At 43.3% G+C, this 24,109-nt stretch overlaps 1 protein-coding gene across 1 annotated transcript; it reads left to right on the forward strand.

Moving 5' to 3' along the window:
• Window positions 1-8,079: 8,079 nt before the first annotated feature.
• On the forward strand, window positions 8,080-23,864 carry LOC146173939 (cholinesterase-like). The gene is made up of 4 exons (XM_084585303.1): window positions 8,080-8,428; window positions 18,260-18,449; window positions 20,967-21,974; window positions 23,697-23,864. The coding sequence occupies exons 1-4, from the start codon at window positions 8,080-8,082 to the stop codon at window positions 23,842-23,844; spliced, it is 1,695 nt and encodes a 564-aa protein (XP_084441429.1). The 3' UTR covers window positions 23,845-23,864.
• Window positions 23,865-24,109: the final 245 nt, after the last annotated feature.

Consider the following 24,109-nt stretch of genomic DNA (forward strand, 5'->3'; position numbering starts at 1 on the left):
ATACAGTGCGCCAAGTTATTTTGCTTCGGTGAACCCAAATCAAGGGAAGCCTCAAGCAACATGTCTCATTTTGTTCTCGCTCGGCGTTGTAATGTTACAAATTGCAATGCGGTATTCTACTTTCTAATGCATTATATTCTGCATGTCATTTTAGAAGCAACAAAGTAATAAGCTGTTACTTGACATATTCTTACGCCTCTGCAAATGAGATTTTCGCAACAAATGCATAGCAGCCATTAAAGATGGCGGGGAACCACAAATATTCTGCACGGTATTGAATAAAGTAGTTTGCCTCTATCCGTGCGGTTTGTTCAATCCGGAGCGGCACACCCCGTCGTATTGGCTAGGATGGCATGGGTGACAAGCAAAACATGAAAGAAAAGTCACAATAGAAGGCCTCCAAGGCGTATGAAAAGAGAACCGTGAGCCATTTCCAGCGGTGCACGCCGTCCCCACGAGAGATGGTTAAATGCTACTGGATCGCTCCATCCGGTAGGCTTCAAGGCAATAGATGATTGCTTGGAAGTCATATGATTACGTGTGACCTATAGAGGCACGCGGCGACAGAGCGGGTAGGCTGCGATGCCTGGGTGGCCATAGCGTTTTGCAGCGACATTACGGGTTACCCTTCCTGCCTTTCCTCCTCATCTTGCTCCTCCTCCTCCTATTTACCCCACTCATGGCGCATGTAGTAATCCATTAGAGGTACATTTGTTTACGCAATTGTTAGGAAACGATGGTGGTTTTTTTTTCCGAAAAATACAATCGCAGTAATTCGCCTATGCTACGCAGGCAGGATCATAAGGCTTGATAAAAGCGGAGCTTTATATGGGCTTTTTTGCTTGTACATGTGCCCTAGGTAGGCCCACATAAAGCAGTAGTTCACCTCACAAGCGTAACTTTCGAAACGTGCATGGGCACGGTTGTTGTTCACACCTGCGTGAGGCAGGTGTGAACAACCCATTCGCCGTCTCTTATGTCTACTGCCTTATCAGGTTGATCACTTTTATGTTAATGTGAGCTGATCTGTGGAACCCTTGTATAGGAACTAGATGTCCTTGCCACCGATTATTCGAAGGAATTTGTCCGTTTACACATTAAGTGCAACAAAATCAAATATGATACATAGTTCTCGAATCACTTTAAATTAGTTTTAATAACGTTCGAATGAGCACCACAGCAGTATTTTTCCTTCCGTACCCTTGCTCGAAAACCAGAGCCACATTGATACTGTGCGCACTCTACAACACTTCTGTGCAGTTAAGTTCCGCTACGTACTCCTTATGTCGCAGCGTGAATAACCATCACACCTGGACTCTAGGATGCAAGTCGCGGCAAATCTTTGGAAAACGTAACAGCCTCCATAAATGATGAATCGCTGACTCCAGGGCTCATTATGTGAAACGCCTGTTTGATGTCTTAGCCTAGGATTTTAGCTTTTACTTTTCCCACGGCGTTAAAATGTACGTTTGAACCTATAGCTTAAATTCTGAAAAGCATGGATGGTAAATGTGTTGCTGCGAGATATTGATGAACAGTGTGCATTTGGCAACAGTAGTTACAGCTACTACAGCCCTATGTGGCTCTGATATTCCTACACAGCACTAACGTTGGAATACCTGAACATCTATCTGGCCACAACGACGGACGGACGCGACAACCGCAGGCGGCAATTTTTGTAAAAGTCCGCGAGACCGAGAGCTCAGAAGAACACATTGTGTTGTTTTTTTTTCGTTCCCCGTGTGTGCCGCGGCGTCACATATTTGAAGCGATGTTATTGGCTGGAGGGGGGTCATTTGAATGCTGTTTTGTTTTTTTCATATCCTGTATCTGACTCTATGAGTACAGTTCATTGTCAATATGCATATATCGGGCAGCATAGATGAATTTCATAGCCTTAATGAGTGGCTAGCAGCCATCGTAATAGAAATTAGAAAACTGCATAGAGTTATGGTTGTATATGCCTTATGCTAGGTGATGAGGGTCAGTCGGTCAAAAGCTTCTACGAATATATATGATCGGCATTAGAAAACGCAAAAACGAAGGGTACTGTACTGACGGGCGGATTGGATGTCGGGATAACCAATTAGGTAGGAGACCAGGCAGTGGTTCACATTGGCATTGCTTCTGGGAATAGCAGAGAAGATGGGATTTATGCATTAAGTTTCCAGAGCACAGTAACTTAAGGATCGCGAAAACATGCTTCCACAAACTGAAGAACCGGAATTATGCATGTAAATGCCATAACTGGGGGACAAAATGAAATCGGCTTTGTATTGTGCTCTTCCTCTTTAATTGTGCAGCACTTAGATATTATCGGAAAAATGTGATGCAGGGACAAGAGGTTTCTAAGCGCAAGAATTAGCCTAGATTTGAAGAGGGAACGAAAGAGATTAGCGATGGAGAAGCCCATCAATGTATTAGCAATGAGAGGGAAGACAAAAAAACATAGGATCTTGCTACAGAGCCAATACTGAGCTTTATTTAACGAATGTTACCTTAGAGTAAAATCAGCGAAAAATATGTTCAGAGATATGTATTCGAGCGATTGGACGATGTAGCAGGTAGGATAGTTAGATATCTAAGCAAACGACCGATTCGATTCAGAATCCCCAAAGCGTTAAAGATCCCAATCCAACCGACTGGCTAGAATTGGCAGAGCTATCAGAGGTAATCAATAGGTGCCAAGTGTCTGACGTAAGCAAGCATAACATGGAGAAAATCGAGCATGCTCCAAGGAACGGTGGCAGCTTAAAATGGTGAAGAAAATTCGATATAAAAAAAAAACTCAGGTATATGCGCTGAGGGACAAGGCAGGTAATGTCAGTATTAATACGGACAAGAGAGTCGTAGCTGAGGAGTTTTACACTGACCTACACAGTAGGCAAAATAGTCATGACAGTAATCAGATTGGCAGGAATGAAGAAGAATCACTTTTTTCCCCAGTAACGATGGAGACGGTTGAGATAGCTTTAGTAGCTATGAAAACGGGCAGGAGGAGAATGTAACAACAGAATTGTTGAAGGCTGAGGAGGATATCGAGCTAGATAATTTGCCCACCGTGTATATGCAATGCCTGATGGCACTGGTGGTACCATATTCACGGAATAATGCAATTATTATCTTAATTCCTAGAAAAGGGGACACAAATTCATTTTAACAATGTGAGGCAATCAGCATACTATTTGTTACGTACAAGGTGTTTTAAGGTAATCTGTATAAAATCGGGTTGAAGTTTAACTTAAATCATTCAAAGCATCAAACATGCTTTCTGAAAGGCCACTCCTGTATCTATCATATCCATTACCATGTTGTTAGCCAGGTGATAGAAAAATGCTAGGAATGATAGCCAAGCCTTTTATGTAGCATTTATTGATGACAAGAAGCATTTGACTCAGTCAGAACTTCCGAAGTCATTCAGACATTGGAAATCAGAGTGTAGGCGAGCCATATGTGAATGTATTGGAAGATATCTATAGTGGCTGCGTTAAGAAAGTAACAAAACTTTGATACAGAACAGGGTTACCCAGGGAGACACGATCACTAAAGTACTATTCAGAGCTTGTTTAGAGCAAGTATTTAAGCATTTAGAATTGATGCAGTTAGGGATATTGTGTTGGGAAAATTACTTTAGTAATCTGCAGTTCACAGATGACATTCCCTTCCTAAGAGACTCAGGAGAAGGAATACAATGATTGATCAACTACACGGGAAAAGCAGAAAGTTAGGACTAAAAATATTATGGAGAAACTCTACGGTGATGATCAACAGCCTAGAGAAGGAACAGCAGCTAGCAGCGAAACAGTGGAAATAGTAGGCGAATACGTATACCTACGACGTTTTCAAACCGCGCATCCCGGCCATGGAAAAAATAACTAGGACAGTAAGACTGCGATGGAGCGTACTCGGCAAGTACTCGCAGATTATGACCAGGAGCTTACCGGTATCAGTCTACACGAAAGTATATAACGATGTCACCTTACCTGTACTCAGCCGTAGGGCTGAAACATAGGGACTAACGAAAAAGGTTTTACTTAACTGACGACACCGCAGAGAGCAATGGAACGAAAAATGGCAGGCTTACTTTCAGACATAGCAAGCTCGCAGAATTGGTCAGAGAAATAACTCGAGGTACAGACATTATATTAGAAATCAAGTCGAAATGGGCATAGGCAGGACATATTTAGCGAAGAGAGGATAACAGACTGTCGTGAAGGGTAACAAATTGGGTTCTAGGAAAGGAAAGTATTGTATGGGGAGAAAGTTAGGGGGATGATGATTTGCAGGAGCTTGTAGGATGGGAATGGACGCAGTTAGCTAATGACCTAGTTATTTGGAGTAAAGTGTCGAGGACTCCTCCCTGATGTGGATATAATTCGGCTGATGATGATTATTGTAGCATATATATCTGCATTATATCCGCTAAAGCCCTTTTATTTAATATGTCATATAAACTAGCTCGCGTGATGGCACAGCACCGAATACTCACATCTATTTTCGGTTTAGATGTCTTGCAATATTTCCGTGGCCCATGATCAAGCGCTCCGGAGGACTATTGCTTGTTGGTGGTCAACAGGCGTTAACAGCAGCTAGAACATGTAATAAGAACCTTTTTTACTTGCCTCCCAGCAATCTATTCCCTTCGTCATGACGGTATACATAACGTGTAAATATCGTAGCCGGAACGGGTATAAGCTGAACCGTTCAATGTAAAGGTTTATCAAGTGTTAGCCATGAGGCATGTATAAAGAATCGTCACTTGATAGTGAATGATTCAAATAGAGTGAAGGTATTTGTATTTAATTTAAAATAAATATCCACTGACCAAATCGAACATATTCGTAATACACACGTTCCGTTTTAATTCCAAGGTAATGTTCAAATATGCATTCGATTCCGTCTGATAGGTATTCAGCATTGAGAAAAAGAATATAAAATGCTATGCCCATTCCGGATTGACACGCAGTGTACGAATATATGGAACGTGACGCCCGATCTCTTCGGTCCTGGGAACGGGAATGGGGTCAGGATTGGGATGTCCTTCAAGTCGTGCAATTGGGAGCAGAGTTCATTTTAATGCATTGTTTTTTTATTACCTTCTCGCATATCGATAGCTGTGCCCTAAGGAAACTTGATACCAACTTCTCTCATGGGGACTACAGAACAGAAATGCTCGAGGCATCATAGATTTTCAGTTTCTTCAACACCAGACTGCACATAAAAATTGTCCAGTTCTATCTGCTCTCCTCTTTCGGTCATGAGAATTATAGTCATCATCTGTTTACCTGCAAGTATAAATTTATGCGCCCTGATGTTTCATGAATCATGTGTGCATCTAATGCCAATCTTACTATAAGTAAATGTGATACGCGGGAAGAGAGGATTTTGTTACCGTCACAGTTTACAAGTTGGCAAAGGAAGAGGGTCAATAAGAAACGAAGAAGCTCCCACAGATGTGTTCTATGAGCACTGACCACTGGGTCTCAGCTGAGCTACCAGACTTTGGAGTTATATCAAATTTAAAACACTTTTGAGGAGTTCGGAGAAATTTTGTTTACAACTCACAGATAAAGCCTCCTTGCGAGCACGTTGCTCTGCAAGGTTTTCCCATTAAAATATTTTAATGCCATCCAAGGTAAACCATTCCTACTCTTGCACATCCTCGAGAAAATTTCAGGATGCACATATCATATATACTAAGACGCCAGGTATCTCACACACCACATTTAGAGGCTATTAGGTGGCTTGTCGCAATCTCACACAAGACTGACTGCCGGCGAAAATATCGGCTCTTCTCAAATTCCTCAATAGAAAAACGATTCACACCTCGTACATCTCATATTGATCACTCGACATGAAGGAGTCGAGGGAAACGAGGTAGGCTATTCGCAGACGACAATCAGTTGGGGGTCTAACCAGCCTCTATCATACCGCATTATCTAACGACTGACGTCGAGATGAGCACTACCAAACACGTATCAGGCCAAAGTTCCGGAGGTCTCCGCACTGGCGCAGCCAAAATATTTACGCAAGCGCGGTTTGTTTGGTGTCTAGAATCTCTGATTGTGAAGAGACGCAAACGTCCTTCGCCACATAGGAACTGTGACAGGAGGTCTCTGACTAGCACTTTACTCAACTTAAGACATGAATGTCAAAGTAAGATATACCATGGTCCCTGCAGATTCGTTTGTCTAATATGTGGCACCTGCCGCACTCTGTCACATTACCTGGGGGTTGCAGCTACTTGCCATATGGAGAACACACATACACACGAGCACAGGAGGTGGAGCTGTTCTGCGAGGCTTTGAATATTCAGCGGAACCCTTGCCTAATGGGCCTCACTAATCTGCTCATCATTTCGCCATTTCCCATACGCTTTCTCCATCATAACGTATTACTTCACTTTCGAAGACAACAGCTTCGAACTTTCTTTTTATGATAAGCAGGCAACCGGCCTTATGGATTGCTTTAGTTATCGACAATATATCGATAAAGTATTTTACAATGAGCCACATTTAGCAAGTATACAATTAGGCTCCTGTAAAGTAATACTTTTTTGTTGCGAACTTACTATTTGCACGTTGTTTTTGGACTGATCTCATGAATAGCCTCTTCATTCTTTATTGGTATCACCACCTGTTATCGTCGTCGAGAGAGCATCTCGGCTCAAGGTAGTAGCTTAAGTAAATGGCTTTAGGGCTGTAAAGTAATTATTTACCTTGTTTTTCCCCTGCAGTCGAAAATCACTATTGTACGGTGATAAAGAAATTCCTCGTGACCAACAAAAGTGGCTAAGGGCTGATCATCATTAGCTAGCAGAATGTTAATGGCGACAAGGTCGGCTGCCGGTGTTTAAACTAATGTCCTGGTCACGCATCTCGAATGGACGCCAGCTCAGTAAAGCTCTAGCCGCTGCGTTGAAAGCAGTGACATTCTGTGTTTGAGCCTCTGCACTCAAGTGGTTGCTTCATTGACTGCTGCTTTGCCACTTGTTCGTTCATCAAGCAGGTGACGTGCAACCGGCCTGGCTATTTCGCAAAACCTGCAGCAAGGCTAGCTCTAAAGCTTGTGACAACTGTGACGCGATTGAAACTGCGGCACACATCCTACTTGAGTGCCCTGCGTACGCTGACGAGCGTACGTACTATAAACATAGCATGGAGGAGGTCTCCTCAGTGTCTTTAACAATGAAGAGTGTTATGCGTCTCATAGCCTGCCCTAAGCAACAGTGACTCGCAATGAACTTTTTGTTTACGTATTTGAAAGACACTGAACTCCTTGACAAACTTTAAATTCACCTGGAATGTTTCCCTCAGGCGGGTTTCGATCTGTGAACTCTGTAAGCACATTTGTCGGATCATGTATTTCATCATTTCATTTTATACCATTACTCCACGAAGCACCTTAACACGTATTTATTAGCCACCTTTAATATCTCCCTTAAATTATATAATTTCCTCACCATTGTGTTTTAAATCTTCCTTCCCGAATTTCCCTTTCTACACAGAGTAACATGCCAGCGAAATCTAAGCGCCGGCAAAATTCAGTTTTTATATGAAGAGTCTCTCTCTCTCTCTCTACAGCTTAGCATCCTGATATTAGATTTTTGCTGTGTAACGACACTGCGTCGTAAGCAGAAGAAACCGGCACAAAAAGCACAAGATGGAGAATAAGCTATCTCGATCTGGTATATTCTCAGCGCTGTTCGGCCAAAGATTGGACAGGAAACGCCGGCTACTATCAGCCTCCACGAGTACATTGTTCTCAAGGTCGAACGCGCAAGAGCCAACGTTCCGCTCTCTCTCTCTCTCTCTCTCTCTCTCTCTCTCTCTCTCTCTCTCTCTCATCATACGGAGCTACGCGTTCTATTATTCCTGCCATTTCCGGACAACTATACATAGCGTTGCAAACGAGCATAGGACACGTGCTTGGCTTTTTTGCCGACGCGTTTTCAGCAATCTGCACCTCCGCTGTAGCTGCAGGTGCGAGCAGTGCAGAGCCAAAGAGTTTCCTCTGAGCTATAATACTCCTTTTTATAACAGATAGACTTCTAACTGTAGTAGAATCAAAAAGCCGAACATGTCAGTGCAGGGGCCATGCAGCCTGCTTCTCTGGGCTTGCTTGATTTTCGAAATATCGACAGCGTCTAAAATTATTTCGAGTATCCCTGGAGCTGCTTTAGATGATCCAGTTGTGAATCCGCCCGTGGGGAAAATACGCGGATCAAGGCGCATAGTCACTGCAGGAATTGAAGTTTACTCCTTCAGAGGAATTCCGTTCGCCCAGCCACCTATTGGGGAGCTACGATACAAGAAACCACAACCTGTGGATCCTTGGGGCGACAACACGATTGATGGCACAAAGATTCCACCTTCTTGCATGCAGGTCGACGTGTTTAAACCAAGAGACCTATTGTGGGTGCCCTACGGTGAGTGAATCGCTTCATACATCGCTCCTGTCATGTCAAAATTGAAACGACCATATTGTAAAACAATTAAAAATATTTGCGTTTTGAAAGAATCTCGTAATTTTTTTAATGCTTATCTTCCCCCTTGCGAGCTAGAAGTAGGCTTCCTTCAGTGGATTCACAACAAGAGAAATGTAAGCCATTGACTTCGACAGTTATATTGTTTTCTCAGTTTTAATTGGAGCGGCAGCCTTTCAATGTAGGCAAAAAGCAAAAGCACTTAAATTGTGGGATGCCTGTCAACGTTAAAGAACATCAGCTGGTCAGATTTTCCGGAGTTTTTAATAAGGTGTTCCTCGTAGCCTGAGTGGCTTTTAAACATGAAATGGAATAAGGAAACTATGAAACATCTTTTTTCACATCTTCGGTGTACCAATTGGCTCGCCTTGATGATAGAATATGGGTGGAGGCACAACTCGTGTCAAAATATCGCGGTCGTTTTCTCCAACATGACGGCGACAGAGATATCCCTGAAAATAGCCCATCTCCATTGAGGTTAAGTTTGGACAGTGGGCTGAGCTTACGACGGAAAATTTCAGCAAACAAACTTCATGAACACACAAAATAACATCTCCGCACTTGAGTGCAGAGCAGAAGGCAAAAGTGCTGCCATAATACCTCACAAAAAAATATTCCAAACGGATGTGTACACCTAAATCACACAACTTCTTACAGAAATCATCTGTGTGCACGACACCAGCGAACGTTCTCGAAAACAACGTTCTGGTCAATATAGATTGCACAGCCCACTGATATGAGGGTTAATGCCTGCTCTTAGTTTCATTGCCATAAAAGGTTTTCTTTCTTTTACTTTTTACAGATTTGTTGTTTAAAAGCTACAGATATGCCTAGGTGTGCTCTGTTATGATTGCTTGTGCAGCAAGGTGCACATCAGATATGTTATAGAGACCAATAATTAGATAATCTTTTACCTGACAGCAGCGATTAACTTTTCTTGTTTTGTTAATTTACGCGGCAATATTACACTGCAAAACTCAGGGCATTTGATACGAAATGCGAATCGTCTTTTGTGGGTCAAAGCATCCGGAATTAAAAGTGTGGTATCCAAAGACTAGCTGAGTTTTCTCTGGCGCAATGCGAACTCATAAAATGACGTCAATTGTATTTATTATACATGTGGGTGCAACTTGCGTAGTTAATGATAGAGATGTAGTTAACGTAACTACGGCAACCATACCGCGCTCCTAAATGCATTTTAGAACTGTGAAAGTTTTGAACGGCAGATGAGTGAACTATAAAAAATCATTTACGTTTACGTTATCGAGCCTCACTGTCCATTAAGGCAATATGAAAAGGCAAGTTTAACCTTGATGACCTTACATTTAGCAAAGTAATGTTGAGACTAAACATGAAATCTGTGATTTTGGCTAATATTTCGTCGATTAATAATGGTGTGCAATGCCCATTTTATCTACCATGCTGTACGCTCACCTACACATCTAGCATACAGGTATATATTGCAGGTTTCGAAATGTATATCCGCGAATATATGAACAATTGCCTGTTATATATAGGTATTTTCCTCTTACCCATTCCCTAGGTGAAAAGCGAGGACTCCAGCAATAGCTGCAGGACGTGGTTTCAAGACGGAGAAGGATAGAGCATGAGAGCAGTGTGCAATATTTTGCAGCCACTATATCTTGCAGGGCCCATGGAAAGTGCAAGGCGCACGTATGTCAATAATCACTGAATGGTGGTCAAATTGGCGAACTTATTTTTGATACTATTTTTATTGCCTGGCTTGGCCGACGGCCCTGGGAGGGAGAGAGTGTAAGGAAGTAAGAGTGAAGAATAATATAAGGGATAGCAGCAGTTCGAGAGCGTGTGCACTCGAGGCTAGAAAGAAATTTTGAACTCCCTTTTTAAAATAAAAAATACTGCCTCCACCACTTCGAAATATATTGTCCAACCCTCGACTGTATAACGAACTTATACAGACACATCATACATCTCAGTATTAAGGATTCTGCGATGAAAACGTATTTCACCCCGCCGGGGTGGCGCAGTGGTTACGGCGCTCGACTACTTTTCCCAAGGACGCGGGATCGAATCCCGGCCTCGGCGGCCGCTTTTCGATGGAGGCGAAAAGCAAGGCGCCCGTGTGCTGTGCGATGTCAGTGCACGTTAAAGAACCCCAGGTGGTCGAAATTTCCGGAGTCCTCCACTACGGCGTCTCTCATAGCCTGAGTTGCTTTGGGACGTTAAACCCCACAAACCAACCAACCAACCAAAACGTATTTCGCATTTTCCGCCAGCCTCCAATACAGATATGCCGCATTTGGAGGTTGAACTGGTATACTGTGATATAGTGGTGTAGAATATTTTCATATGGCTCGCGCAACAGCTTGTGTACTTCATTTTAAATGTCGCGTCCTTTTACATGTGGTGGATAGTGACTGCTTCGAAAAGCAAAATATTAAGTCAGGTGCGCGGAATAATAAAAGAGAAAACAAACTGCAATTGTGTAAAGGCCAATGGAGGTAGGACCCAGAGACGTTACAATTTTATTATACATAACATGTGCAACACTACAGTTGTCCACAGACGACGCATTAGAGAGGACCGTGCCTGGGCGCACGTTTCACTTGCTTCTTGCATTGGTTGGTTGGTTGGTTGGTTGGTTGGTTGCTTGGTTCTCAGGAAGAGAAAGGCGCAGTATCTGTCACACTTGCTCTGTGGGCACCTGAACTCCGCCGTAAGGGAAGGGAGGAAGGTGGGAGTGAAAGTGGAAAGAGAGAAATAGGAGCCGTAGTGGAGGGCTGCGGAGAAATTTCGACCACCTGGGGATCTTTAACGTGCGCTGACATCGGACAGCACACGGACGCCTCTTCGTTTCGCCTCCACCGAAACGCAGCAGCCGAGGTCGGGTTCGAACCCGGGTACACCGGCACAGTAGTCGGGCGTCTTACTACTGCACCACCCCGGCTGGGCACCATCCCGGCCTCGTGCAGACGGAACAGAAAATAGAGAGGAAAGAAAAAAGAAGAGCAAGAGAAAGACGCGCGCCGCAACAACAGCCATCGAATACCCCCGAAGCAGTGGCGGGTGCAATGATGGCCTACAACAAATAAATATTCGGTGGCAGGCTAGCCCCCACCCCAAGCTGTGTTGACCTACCAGCCCCAGCTCCGTAGGGCCAGGGACAGACAGGCTCGTTGTAGGGAATCAGTTTACAGGCGTTGAGGTTTAGTTTACGTAGGTAATTTTGAAGCACATACACACACAATCTTGGGGCTGGGAAAGGTAGGTCGCCGTCGCTTGCGGCGGGGGCTAGCCTGCCACCGAATTTTTATCTGTTTAAGCCGTCATTGCTCCCGCCACCGCTTAGGTGGTGGACGACGGCTGTTGTTACGGCGCGCGTCTTTCTTTCGCTCTTTCTTTTCTTTCTTCTCTATTTTTTCGTCTGTCTGCACGAGGAAGCGGAGGTGGCTCAGCTACAGAGCCAGTAACAGGTCCGTGCATTTTCGTTTCCTTCTTCCTACAGCCACAACAGCAACATCTTGATATATCATAGGCATAGTTACTCTAACTCACATGCTGTGGACTTGCCCTGCGCTAAACCGGATACATTGAAATAAAGAGATAGAAATCCTCCCTTCGATGCCAGGAAGAACAAGTATAAAAACAAGTAATTCCGTCAAGGCCAGGCCGCCGCCGCAAGCCAACTGATTTCGGCCGACGTCTAGGGGGTAGATAGAGGATGAAAGGGCGAGCTGCGTCTCACCGGGTCATCCATACTCTATGCCGGGTGCAAATAAAGTGATTTCTCCCTCTCTCTCTCTCTCACTTTTAATATGCAATAAAATTGGTTCGCAGGAAGGGAAACGCGCAGTAATAATAAAAAAAAAACTAGCGCGTTTAGCACGGACACAGACATACAAGAGAGGATAAGCGCTCATCATGTCTTCTATTTCTGTGTCCGTGTTAAATGCGCGTCTTTTTTATTAGTGATGACACACCAACTAGCCCAGCATTCTGCCTTCATTGAAATCGCGCAGTATCTGTCGCACTCCGGGGTAATTTCCATCACCTGGGAATCTTTAATGTGCAGTGATTATTCATACCCTGGAGAGGCCACTGTTTAATATGCAGGAAGCCAGAAACCATAGACCATGTTTTTTACACTGTTGGGAAGGCGCATATTTTTGGGACGCATTGCAAAGAACACTAATGAAATATTTTCCCCTAGACCTGCATGGCATTCGGTACTTATGCGTAGAAAGTGAGGATGGGGATACCATTTGATTAAATTACGCTCATGGGCCCCAGCTGTATATGGCGCTCAAAAATGGCGGGTTGCCATTGCGATAAAGATGCACGGCCAGCCAGAATTTATTTTCGGGAAAGCGTGGCCAGGTTTTTGGCAATCCACAAAGCTGCCGCAGAATCTTCCGAGTGGCTCTCAAGCGGCTCTCAAGGCTAGAGCCTTTGTTGTGTATGCGTGTATTTTAGTGCCATATATAAATAGCGTATGTAAATAACGTTTCAGTGATTTTTGTTGATTTTGTTTTCGTATAACGACCACGCAATAAAGAAAAAAAAAGACATCGCACTGTACATGATGGTAGACTGCAGAGCATAATAGAAGGAGCATAACCGCCGAAATAGGGCCTATGCAAGAGTACAGATAATGGAAACTGTAGTGGACTAGAATACTAGCACACTATAATGAAAACCAACACAAGAGGATCTGACTCTTATTGCTAAATATGGATGACCTCAACAAGCTCAGCCAGAGAAATGTTCCTCTCGCTGCGCATATCCTGGCACAGCTGACCTAAGCCACTGCGAATTTTGTGACCTACTACAGAAGACGGACGGTCTATCAAATCCGTGAACGCGACACCGCCGCACTTTGCAATGATACTGGCTGATGCACAGCCGGCTTGAAACAAAACAAAGTCAAACAAAATTTGGTTTATCAATAAAATAAACTGAAAAGAAACCATAAATAAGTAAAGAGCTACTCGCAATTTGAAGTATTGCTCAAGAAAGATGTTGATATTAACCAACATTATTCACACAAAAAAGCACTTAACAATTGCCGCAGAACTTAGAATTTTCATCTGCGTTACGAAAGAGAACACGGAGCTTACTTCAAGCCGTGCTAAAAGAAACTTTAGTACCTCGTTAAAGACAGACAGGACACTCGCACAGTGCACATCATGCTCTTTTCGTTTTACGCATGCGCCATTTCTCTTTGAATGTGCCATCTCCCAAGTAACGAGCACTCTCTTGCCCCTTTAAAAACCCTACGACACATGCGTACCTCAAAATATCTGGTGCATGTTAGCAAAGTGAGCCATTCACAACGAGTAGGGAGTTTTCATTTGATTGGTTGGTTGGTTTGTAGGGTTTAACGTCCCAAAGCAACTCAGGCTATAAGAGATGCCGTAGTGTAGGAGTCCGGAAATTTCGACCACCTGGGGTTCTTTAACGTGCGCTGATATCACACAGCACGCGGACGCCTTGCTTTTCGCCTCCATCAGAAAGCTACCGCCGAGGCCGGGATTCGATTCCGCGTCCCTGGGAACAGTAGTTGAGCGTCGTAACCACTGCGCCACCCCGGCGGGGCAGTTTTCATCTGACCAGGAGCCATTATGGAAGTCCTTTCCTGGCTCTACGGTTACCAATTGTTTGCTTCTCATTTATATCCAGCATCAAAGCTCTTGTAATATAAAATGTAGATATTGACTATCTACAGGTTTTAATTGAATTCTTGAGCTGAGCTTTGTCTTTTTATATTTATTATATATTTTTTGAGCTTCTGTCTTGAAGATCTATGAAAGGAAAATATTTGTTCTGAATCAAATTTAGTATTAATTTGTACAAGAATAGCCTTTGGAGTTTTCCTCGTGCCATTTCTAAATTTGCACTTTAAACTTGTTTTCAGGAATGGTATACACATCACTGGTACTTACATGAGCGTGAACTGCCGAATTATTTTGAATTAATTTCTCGTGTACTGTTACTACGCTGAGAATGTGGTAGTTTACAAAAGAGGCGCTTAGGCGGAAATCTCCTTAGCATGCAGCTTAATCGGGGTCAAGCCAGGTCACGTGATCTTTTTAAACTATAAATGGCTGTTTTTTCTAAATAACAGATAGTTGATAGTCAGCGCTCGTCCGTCTGGTTCCTTATCTTAGTCTTACGTCCCTTCGCGCTGTTTGTTCACCCAAAGTGAAAAATTAAAATAACATGTAATAACACCGCACTTGAAACGGCCTGTAATCTTGTCGTGGCGGAGGGGCTTGCGAAACTCGATGAAGTCGTGAGCTCTGCTGTGTAGGGCCACCCAAGATAGACAGGTCACGGCAGAGAGTTCTGACAAAATGTGATTCACTGGAGAAGGTAATGGCAACCCACTCCACTATTTCCAGCCAAGAAAACCCTATGGCCAGTCACAATACCATTATCGATATGGCGCCGGAAGATGAGCCCCCCAGGTTGGAAGGCGTCCCACATGTTACTGGGGATGAACAAAGGGCGATTCCTAGTAGCTCCAGGACGAATGAAGCGGCTGGGCTAAAGCCAAAAGGACGCTCAGTTGTGGATGTGTCGGGAAGCGACCGGAAAGTCCGATGTTGCAAGGAGATATATCACATAGCAACATGGAATGTAAGATCTATGACGCAAGGTAAACTGGATATCGTCAAGCGAGAAATGGACAGACTGAATATTGATATCTTGGGTATCAGCGAGCTCAAGTGGACCGGAATGGGAGAATTTAACTCTGGCGACCATTATGTCTTTTATTGTGGGCACGAATCCAAGAGAAGGAATGGGGTCGCTCTCATAGTAAACAGAAGAATGGGCAAAGCAGTGCTGGGGTACAACTCCAAAACCACCGAATGATTTCACTTCGGATCCAAGATCACCCTTTCAACATGACAGTTATCCAAGTCTATCCACCGACCACCGCTGCTGAAGAAGCTGACGTTGAGAGATTTTATGCGGACCTAAAATGCCTTTTAGACCGCACCCCATCATCAGACGTCGTTTTTCTCATAGGAGACTGGAATGCTAAGGTCGGGAGTGAAGAAATATCCGGAATTACAGGCAAGTTCGGTCTTGGTGAGCCAAATGAAGCTGGGCACAGGCTAGTACAGTTCTGTCAAGAAAACAACCTGACCATAGCGAATACTCATTTTCAACAGCACAAGAGGCGCCTGTACACATGGATTTCACCGGACGGTCTGTACAGGAATCAGATCGATTATATTATTTGCCGGCAGAGATGGAGAAGCGCTATACAAGCAGTAAAAACAACGCCTGGGGCCGATTGTGGCACCGATCATCAGCTTCTTGTTGCCAAAATTAAGCTTCGATTGAGGAAAACGCAGAAAACTAGAAGGCCTTTCAGGTATTATTTGGATCAGATTCCATTAGAATATGCTGTGGAAGTGAGGAATCGATTTCAAGAATTAGATCTAGAAGACAAAGAGCCCGAAGAGAAGTGGACTGATGTTCGTGATATAATACAAGAAGTTGCTACTAAGGTAGTTCCAAAGCAAAAGAAATGCAAAAAAGCAAACTGGCTATCTGAAGAGGCTTTGCAAATAGCTGAGGAAAGGAGGATGGCAAAAGGTATGGGGGAAAGAGAAAGATACAAGGTTCTCAATGCGGATTTTCAGAAAATAGCAAGGAGAGATAAGAATGCCTTCCTGAACATACAGTGTCAAGCAGTTGAGGACAACAGCCAGTTAAGGAACCCAAGAGCTCTGTATAAGACAATCAAAGATATCAAAGGAAGCTTCTGTGCTAAGCTGGGCGTGATAAAGGACAAACAAGGCAAGGACCTCACTGAAGCCTCAGATATAAAGAAGAGGTGGCAGGAATACACAGAAGAACTGTACAAGAAGGACCCGGATGTGCAAACCCAACATAGGACGGTTGTGATTACTGATCTCGAGCCGGGCATCCTGAAGAGTGAAATTGAATGGGCCTTAGCCAGCCTTGCTAAGAACAAAGCTAGCGAAATTGATGGTATTCCAGCTGAGTTGCTTCAAAACCTCACCCACGACGCTGTTAACACACTGCATACATTATGTCAAAAGATTTGGACAACCCTGCAGTGGCCACAGGATTGGAGGAGGTCAGTTTACATCCCCATTCCAAAGAAAGGCAGTGCCAAAGATTGTTCCAACTACCGCACGATCGCGCTTATTTCGCATGCTATCAAGGTGATGTTAAAAATCCTGCAAGGTAGGCTGCAGCAGTATGTAGAACGGGAGCTTCCGGACGTGCAAGCTGGGTTTCGCAAGGGCAGAGGAACTAGAGACCAAATTGCCAACCTTCGCTGGATCATGGAAAAAGCAAGAGAGTTCCAGAAACCCATTTAATTCTGCTTTATTGATTATGCGAAAGCGTTTGACTGCGTAGATCACAGCAGATTGTGGCAAGCTCTCCGAGAGATGGGAGTTCCAATTCACCTCATCTGTCTCCTCAGAAACCTTTATGAAGGGCAAGAGGCCACAGACAGAACTGGGCATGGTCTTACTGATTGGTTTCCGATTGAGAAAGGGGTGAGGCAAGGCTGCATACTGTCGCCCTGCCTATTTAACCTATATGCAGAGTGCATCATGAGGAAGGCCGGTCTGGACGAGTCTTCAGCTGGAGTGAAGATTGCTGGAAAACGTATCAACAACCTTAGATATGCGGATGATACCACTTTAATGGCAGAAAGTGAAGTGGAACTCAAGAGACTTCTGATGCGCGTACAAGAAGAGAGTGAGAAGTTTGGGCTTAAACTGAACATTAAAAAGACGAAGATCATGGCGTCTTGCCCTATCAAGTCCTGGAGCATCAATGGACAAGAAGTGGAAGCTGTGACAGATTATCTGTTCTTGGGCGCCAAGATTACCTCGGAAGGAGACTGCAGCCATGAAATTAGGAGACGCCTGCTTCTGGGAAAGAGAGCAATGGTTAGCCTTGACCGCCTAGTAAAGAGCAGAGACATTAGTCTGCCAACCAAGATCCGTATAACCCGTGCTATGGTCTTTCCAGTTTGATGTATGGATGCGAGAGTTGGACTGTGAAAAAGGCTGACCGCCGAAGAATTGACGCGTTTGAATTGTGGTGCTGGCGAAGACTCTTAAGAGTTCCTTGGACTGCCAGAAAATCAAATCAGTCGATATTGTCGACCATAAACCCTGACTGCTCATTGGAGGGTCAAATTCTAAAGTTAAAGCTCAGCTACTTTGGTCATCTGATGAGAAGAGAGGAGTCGCTGGAGAAAGATTTGATGTTGGGAAAGGTTGAGGGTCGCCGGAGAAGGGGTAGGCAGCGAACGCGATGGTTAGATGGCATTCTCGAGGCATTGCAGATGAAGCTATGTGATGTTAAGAAGATAGTGAGAGACCGGAAAGCGTGGCGTGACATGGTCCATAGGGTCACGAAGAGTCGGACACGACTGAACGCCTGAACTGAACTAACGCTTTTTCTAGCTTTTAGGTTTCCTATGCGCGCCGCGTTTATTATGGTATTGACTAAGTTTTTTTTTAGTACGATGTGCCTGGCACCTTCTTTCTTTACAGCAAGCACACCTTTTTGGGAAGGTTCTGTACGAAGCTGAGCCTGCTTGGCGTCTGTTGCTCTGCTAGATTTAAATGCATTACCAAACGAAACACTGTCTAAACAATTCAGCTTTCATCCAAGGCAAGAAGCCTTGAGGGAACTGTGTTTAATCTTCGATATTAGAGAAATGTCCATAGATTGAGCTCACCTTTTATTTTTTAGCCAGCCTTAAGGCAGCATCAATTGTTTTTGCAGGTAGAAAAAAGAGTGAAGACTGTCTCTACCTCAACGTGTGGACGCCGACGCTTGACGAATCGTCACGGCTCCCAGTCATGGCTCATATTCATGGTGGAGAGTTTCAAGTGGGATCCGCTGCTATGCCATTGAATGACGGTGCCGTATTAGCAGCTCTTGGACACCTGGTGGTTGTCACCATTGCATACAGGTGGTCTCTCAATTCGTTAACGTTCTTAGATTTGGTCTAAGGTTGCTACTCTTCATGAAAAGGTCTTGATAGAGACGCAAGAAAATTTCATTGTGTAAAATTTTGCAGAAGTTCACTAATGTGCCGCAGAACGTTTGTCTTCCTTCAAAGGAATTGATACCAAGTTTAGAAAGTTCAAATGGTACAAGACCAAAAGACTTGAGCTCAATTAGCGCGATTTCTGCAGGAGGTTTTCAGGCGTTGGCGTCATCAACAGGACTGTAATTTCAGCAAATTAGTATTGCAAAATCATTACAAAAAACTGTTTTTGTTCTGCGTTTACGTAAATCCTTGATTGTTAAAGAAGTGTACAAGGTGTCGTGACGTTACGCACTATACGAACCTATCATCTCTATGACAATTGAAATAATCTTTTGACGCCATCAATCTCTAGGTCATTCAGATAATTCGTTGTGTTTGTAGCGACTGTAGGAAGAAGAAAAAAAACTGCACAAGCCTTCTACTGGCTCTGCAGCTGAGCCACCTCCGTTGCCTCACGCGAACGGAGGTAAAAAGGTTAAAGAAATATAGGAAGAAGAAAGACGCCTGTCGCAATAGTCGTTGTCCGTCACCGAAGCGGTGGCGGAAGCAATGATGGCCTACAATAGTCGCAACCGCCGGTGGCAGGCTAGCCCCCGCCGCAAACGACGGGGACCTACCGGTCCCAGCCCCGCAGGGCCAGGAGGAGCCACCGCTATCATCCCCGGATATTTTGATAGCTGAGCTCGAAAATGGCCCTGGAAAGGCGGTATGGGCGAGCGCCTATTGGTCGTTGAGCTTCGTGTGTCAGAACAGCAAGCGATGTGACTAAGTTTCACAATATTTGCAGAGGGTTTTCAGTGATTGGCGTCATTGATAGCCTTGCAACATCAGCAACAGAGCATTGCAAAGGGCATGGAAAAAAAGAAAACATTTCACGAGTAAATGTTCAGATGGTCTAAATTGCTCCCTGGCCCTCAACTACGGCAGCTCTTCTCTCTTCCCTGCTGAAAAACGAAAAGATCTACGGGGCAATAACCTCACACAATGTCATCAAATCACATAGACTCTCATACGGTGCACATCATTATCATAAAATATCTTCTATAATTTATGTTATGTACAAGAAACTATGAGATCTCACTCAATTATATGCGACTTCTATGTGATTTCTTACGTGAATTGTGTGAGTCTGAGTCAGAAAATATGAGGTTATTGCCTCATACAATTTTTTTCTGTAGGGTTCTTCTGTTACCAGCTCCTTTTCCTTACGGCGCGGTTGAGCTGGTTAAGGCATTATCCGAGAAGTGTGACAGTTGCTGCGTCCCTCCTATCCTATAAAGCATATAATAAACAAATTCCACAATAAAAAAATCCTGGGAAGAGGGATTCGACCATTTCCCTTTGGGCCTCGAGCTGGGCATGCAACGTTTAGCGCATTCCGGAGCGTTTGCTGTGCGCTAAGGTTTAGAGAAGTTATGCGACTGCGTGATGCCCTACAGTGTACGGCCACCACACTTTACACCGCAGCAACACCTAACTAAAATAAAGGCCACCAATTATCACTCATCTGCGGCCCAGTATATAGCACTGCGTTATTTCTGTACCAATAACACTGTTTAAAAATATTACTACTGGCTCCTGCTACAGAGGAGTCCTAACACTACTGAAAATGATGGCGAATTAATTAGTAAGAATGATATTTATTCAGAGTCATAATGTTCCTACATCAGTGCTCTGGAATCCACGCCAAATGTTACGTCAGTGTCATCTAAAACCATGGTAGATATAATTTCGGATACATTCAGATAGGTTCCGTGGAAACATGCGGCGTTTTTGTTTCACAGAAATAATACTTTCATGGAAGCAAGGAGAATCAAATTGTCCCGCGGCAAAAAAGTTATGGTAGGGAAAGATTACTTAAGAAATATACGCCGGGAAATTTAGCTCGAAGACTTAGAGGAGCTACTTGGGGAACGCTTCTCATTGGTACAGCATCGGCTGCAAGTAGACGATGCAAACTCAAGAATTGTTCAGCCATAACTTGCAGTCCTGCTTAAAATGAACCATTCTAATGTTTCACCCCGCTATTTTTTATCAATCATTTTATTCCTTTCCAAAAATATGATGATTTTATTCTGGTCTGCACCTGGATTAGCAGTATGAAATTCATTGGTAAGCTGCACGCTGTGGTCAATAACTGCCTATACAAGGGTAAAACACGTACGCCGGCGGCTACGAAGGCCGTTTCTTTGTAGTTCCGTACCTGTTAAAAAAGTAGCCGCTGCCTTCGAAGTTGTACACGTGTATAATCATATTGTTGCGCAAAAAATGTTGCACAAAAAGAAGCCCTCCATTATAATACTTCCTGTATAAGCCGACACTGCATTGCTGGGTTGCGTGTTAATTGTACAATATATTCATTCAGCATTTCTAATTTGAAATTTTCATTGATAAATTGATAACAATAGCACATTTGTGATTCTCCCCAATATTCAGGCTACACTCATACGGTTTTCTCTACGACGGCACAGAAGACGCTCCCGGCAACCAAGGTCTCTATGATACAAGGATGGCACTACAATGGGTACAGGAGAACATCGCAAGCTTCGGTGGTGATCCGGCGGAAGTGACGTTATTTGGATGGAGCGCAGGTGGCATAGCTACAGGTTTTCACCTCTTATCGCAAGAAAGCCAAACTTTATTTAAGCGAGCTATCATACAGAGCGGGCCACCAACAAAACAGGACAGGGCGAGAGAGCGTTCTTTGATGCTCAAGTACACCAACGATTTTGCGCAAATGTTTGGTTGCGGCAGCAATACCAGCGACAGCAATATGTCATCAGCATCTGTCTCGTGCCTGCGAAATGTGAACTCGAGCTTAATCTCTGCTGTAGAGCAAACATTCGTTGACGAAGGCAGTGGCATGTTTGAACCCATTTTTGGGGATGAGTTCCTGCCCGTGCAACCAAGCGGAGCAACATTTCCTGGTGACAAAGATATCATAATCGGATATGCTGCCAATGAAGGAAGCATACTTCTTTACAATGAATTCAGAGACACTTTCTCTCAAATTCTTCCTCCTAGAGAAATAAATAAGGCCGAACTGATTCACTTCCTGGGAATTCTCTATACGGATCTGTCTTTGCAGGATCTAATCAAGCTCCAGCATATATACATGGGGGATATCGGAGACTATGACTATGATCAATTAAGACAAGCGCTGGTAGATATAAAGGGAGAGGAACATGTTGTTTGCCCTACTTACGACACTGCGACAAGGCTGGCCGATGCCGCGGCTGCAGCTAAAGGAGGCAATAGCGTGTACGTTTATCATATGAACTACGTGTCGGCTTGCAAAAAAAGAAGACTTTGGTTTGGTATGTCGCATGGAGACGAGTTACCTTTTGTCTTCGGGAGACCATTTGACCTTAACGATGGATGTGCAATGGACATTCCCTTCAGCAGAATAATCATCCAATTATGGACCAGCTTCGCAAAAGGGAGGTGAGAAGATCCGGGCGAGGCTTTGCCTCACACTTCTTTAACCTTCTTTATTACGTAGTTTGTATTAGATTAAAGCCTTTTAATTGTGCATACTGGCTTTCACATGGACATTACGCACACATACAGCGTTGAAGATTAAAATCGATGAGCATTATCCTTGAAAATAAACTTATTGTATAAATTGGAAAACACTTGACAGTGGCACTAAATGTTTGTTATCACAAAATAGAAAGGTAGTTTTTAAACTCGCAATTCTTTTAAGAATGTAGTTGTAAGATCTGTGGATAATAAATTTTAGTTTATTTACAAAGACAATAACTTCTTGATTTTGACTTCCAATTTCGATATCGTACACTCTTCCCGCCAGCAGCAACGGTGTAATTGTTGCGGCACTGCGCAGCGTGCAGAGCGTAGAAAGTATTACACCTTTACAACTTCTCCAGAGCTACATCTAACCTATCGCAATCGTTAAAGTAAGTAATAACAAGTCATCTCTAAAGTCAGCAACCATTACAGTTCCTCAATGATCTGTTCTGGGTCCATTACTTTTCCTTATATAAGTTAATGATCTGCCTAACTCGTTGAATCATGCTTACTGTACTCTATACGCAAACGACCCCACAATTTTCACATCTGACAAAATGCGACATTACTGGAACAAAAAGTTAACACTGATCTCAATAATATTTATTGTTGTGCAAAATTAAGCTCCTACATATTATTCCTGCAAAAACCAAGTTTGTTCTTTTTTATCCACATCTGACACCTCTTCTACATCGCTGCGTCTTAACGAGCACTCTACTGCCTTCAGACGCAGCCACATTTCTTGGTGTATAGTTCTAGATCAAAATCTAAAATTTAATCTGCATGGTAATTTTTTTGCTAAAAAGATTTCCTTTGGCCTTCGTATAGTTATCAAAACCCGCCACTATTTTCCGCCCAAGTTTATCGTATCACTGTATACTGTCATATACACTGTCATCTCTCGTACTGGTTATCTTCCTGTTGTAACACATATTTTACACATTTAGATCGCATTCAGCGCCTTCAAAACCGATAATTAGACCATTGCTCTCCCCCTCAATCCCACTTTACCGCCAGTCAGGTACCTTGACTTTTCATCTACTTTTTTAAGCTTTCGCTTATAATGTACTGATTAACGACTCGCAATATTTCGGCTAAAACGTTTTCGATCGATGAAATAAATAATAGAAACACCACCATATTTTCAGACTGCAAGAGTTGCCTCCTTCTCAAGGTTCGCACTAACTATGGCAAATTTAGCATTAGATTTGCTGGCATATCATTACTGAACACTCTATCCGTAAAAATTAATTATTATGAGTTCTACATTCAATTCGAACTCACAATGAACAACACTATAAGAATATATTGATTGATGCCTAATGTAATATTCAAAGTACAATTAATTAACTTGGGTGGGTTGATTTGCTTGCTATTACTAATTTATTATTTATAGTATTTATATTACGTGATCAGTGCTGTTTTTGTATTGATATGGTATGTTCTTAGTGTCAGGAGGCCCCCGACAGCTTTTACTTGGTGTCTCCCAGTGTAATCATGTTGAGAAACATCACTGTATGCTTTATGAATAGAAAAAAACCTGAAACCTGGAAACCTGAATGGAAAATGCCAGCGACATTACAAGGAAAAAAGAGTTTTCTGCCTCTCAAATGTGTTATCATTTCCTCTATATTTCAGGTCGCCTGCCGGACCTAAAGGTATTGAGTGGCCACCGTTTTCTTCGGAGTCAATGTCAGTCCTCAACATTACCAAAAAGGGTCCCAGTGCTGCAAATGTCAAGATGGACGCTCGATGCAGTGAACTGAAAAAACTCGGCCTATATTAAATTCAGAAGATGGCGATTCAATAGGCAGTGAACGTCGGTATCTCGATTTTCTGCAATTTTTCGGGACTATTATAATAAATTACTTTTCAACCAAATAACCACAATAAACTTTCAATGCCCATGAAATATTACATGGAGTAAGATTCTATTGCAAGCAATTTGTATAGGTGGTCTTTGGTATTGTTCTGGTCAGATTTGAAAATTTTACACGAGTTCGATAATTTGCAAATAATTTTTAAAATGTGGGTATGGCTACTCGTCGGAT

The sequence above is a fragment of the Amblyomma maculatum genome, chromosome 11, assembly GCF_055883805.1.
Source record: "Amblyomma maculatum isolate TAMU_Amacu chromosome 11, ASM5588380v1, whole genome shotgun sequence".
NCBI classification, from domain to species: Eukaryota; Metazoa; Arthropoda; class Arachnida; order Ixodida; family Ixodidae; genus Amblyomma; species Amblyomma maculatum.

Coding starts and splice junctions, on each gene's coding strand:
- LOC146173939 (XM_084585303.1), top strand. CDS start 8,080: ATGTCAGTGCAGGGGCCATGCAGCCTGCTTCTCTGGGCTTGCTTGATT. Junction 18,450..20,966: donor GTTGTCACCATTGCATACAG/GTGGTCTCTCAA, acceptor CCCAATATTCAG/GCTACACTCATACGGTTTTC. Junction 21,975..23,696: donor ACCAGCTTCGCAAAAGGGAG/GTGAGAAGATCC, acceptor TCTATATTTCAG/GTCGCCTGCCGGACCTAAAG.